The 2,181-nt window shown below is 30.0% G+C and overlaps 1 protein-coding gene across 1 annotated transcript; it reads left to right on the forward strand.

Moving 5' to 3' along the window:
• The first annotated feature begins 515 nt into the window (after positions 1-515).
• LOC122899749 (60S ribosomal protein L35a-like) lies at positions 516-913 on the forward strand. The gene has a single exon (XM_044237801.1). It carries the CDS (start codon positions 565-567, stop codon positions 895-897), a length of 333 nt encoding a protein of 110 aa, XP_044093736.1. The 5' UTR covers positions 516-564; the 3' UTR covers positions 898-913.
• The last annotated feature ends 1,268 nt before the right edge of the window (positions 914-2,181 follow it).

Here is a 2,181-nt window from a genome sequence, read left to right on the forward strand (position 1 = left end):
GCCAGCAAAAACTCTGTCAGGATTTTCAATAGAGTTGCATTAAATAATCAAGCTACTTGAGAAAAAAATTCATCATTCCATGATACTGAGTCAAAATGATTTTTCATTTATTTAAAATTTTATAAATACCTAGTAACTAATAACATAATTTTCTCCATTAAACTAATACACATAATTTGCTAGATTTATTCATAGATAGTTTTCATTTCATTGTTTTTGTTGCAATAATAAATGACATACTTTTTATACATTTTTAATAATTTCATGGCTGTGTAAGAATGCAGTTCATTGCTGTATATTGATATATAAAGTTAATTTCAAATGTATGTTTTTATTTTCTCTTATTTTTCCTATATAGAACTACATTGCCTATAAATATAGTTTTATTTCTTCTTTATATACTTTATTAATTTTTATTAACTTTTATAATAATATTGAATGTAATCAAGAATAGCAAACATCCTTATCTATTTTCACATTTTAAATAGAATGCTTCCGTTTTTTCCACCATCTTGGGGCCTGTGGAGGCCTGCTGGGAACAGGACTCCTCTAAAACGCCGAATAATGTCTGGAAGGCTGTGGTCCAAGGCCATTTTTGCTGGCTATAAGCGGGGTCTCCGCAACCAGAGGGAGCACACAGCTCTTCTTAAAATCGAAGGTGTATATGCTCGAGATGAAACGGAATTCTATCTAGGCAAGAGATGTGCTTACGTGTACAAAGCAAAGAACAACACAGTGACTCCTGATGGCAAACCAAACAAAACCAGAGTAATCTGGGGAAAAGTAACTCGTGCTCATGGAAACAGCGGCATGGTTCGTGCCAAATTCCGAAGCAACCTTCCTGCTAAAGCCATTGGCCACAGAATCCGTGTGATGTTGTACCCCTCAAGGATTTAAATTTAATGAAAAGTAAATAAAGGTGTAGATTTGTTCTCTTGTAAAAAAATAAATAAATAAAATAAAAAAATAAATAGAATGCTTCCAATATTTTACCATTAATTATAGCTCATTTCATAAATGCTTTGTACCTAAATCTTCAATATGTTGAGGGTGTGTCTTTTGCTTTTGCTTTAATTAACAATAGCTTTTATCATGAAGTTATTGATTTTATCAAACGGTATTTTTCGTTTCCATTTATGTCACCACATGTTTTCCTTTTTATTCTTCTTTTATCTCATATAATCCTTTTATTTCTAGGATTATCCCCCAAATTATTACACCACCACCATTACTGTATCAGAGCTTTTGCATCTATATTTATAAGTGACTTAGTCTATAATTTTTATTCTTATTCTGTCCTTGTCTGATTTATGTTCAATGGTTATTCATGCTGCATAAAAATAGTTGGGGAATTTTATCTCTTTCTGTTCTCTGATCGACATTCTGTAAGATTGAGATTACCTATACTTTAAGTATTTAAAGAGCACACTTCTAAATTCTGGCCTCTTATTATCTACTAACTTATATAGCCTTCACTATTTTCTCTATAAAAGCAGGCATTACAGTTTTTACAAATTATACCAATATGGCCAAGTTCAATCTAATACAGCTCTAAAATCAGTCTTACTGACAGATTTTTTTTAAGCCTTATATATCTTGACACATAAATAACATTTTGCTAATATGGCAAAGTATTAGATTCTTAATTTTTAGAACATTTCCTAAATAAGTAAGAAAAAGATGAAGGTGTCTGCTAAAATTAACAAGTAATTAATGAAATAAATACAAATAAAAATAACATGTATACCCCAGACCTCTCCAAATTGAGTTCTCTCTCTCTTAAAAAAAGTTAAATAATGGTGATCGTGCTGATGACTGTTCAGTCAAATGGCCACTTTTCTATACAAATGATGGCAATATAAATTGGTACTATCCTATTTATTATAGTAATTGATATGTTTTTGTATACATCTAAGATCTTAAAGGAAAGATGATCATCACTATATTGAAGATAGAGTATTATTATCAATACATTATCTTTGTTAGACCCTTAGTAAGTATTTGGATGTTTTGGAATGTTGTAGAATCTAAAATTTGTTGTTCCCTAGTCAATCTGAATTTACTGAATATCTGAATCCCTAAAGTATATTAGTATTTCACATATTCAAAAATTATATTTACACTCCCAAACTTCTAATAAGTCACAAATATTTAGCATCTTAAGTTGTTTCACTTAGAAAT

This window comes from Neovison vison, chromosome 1 (genome assembly GCF_020171115.1).
Source record: "Neovison vison isolate M4711 chromosome 1, ASM_NN_V1, whole genome shotgun sequence".
Taxonomy (NCBI): domain Eukaryota; kingdom Metazoa; phylum Chordata; class Mammalia; order Carnivora; family Mustelidae; genus Neogale; species Neogale vison.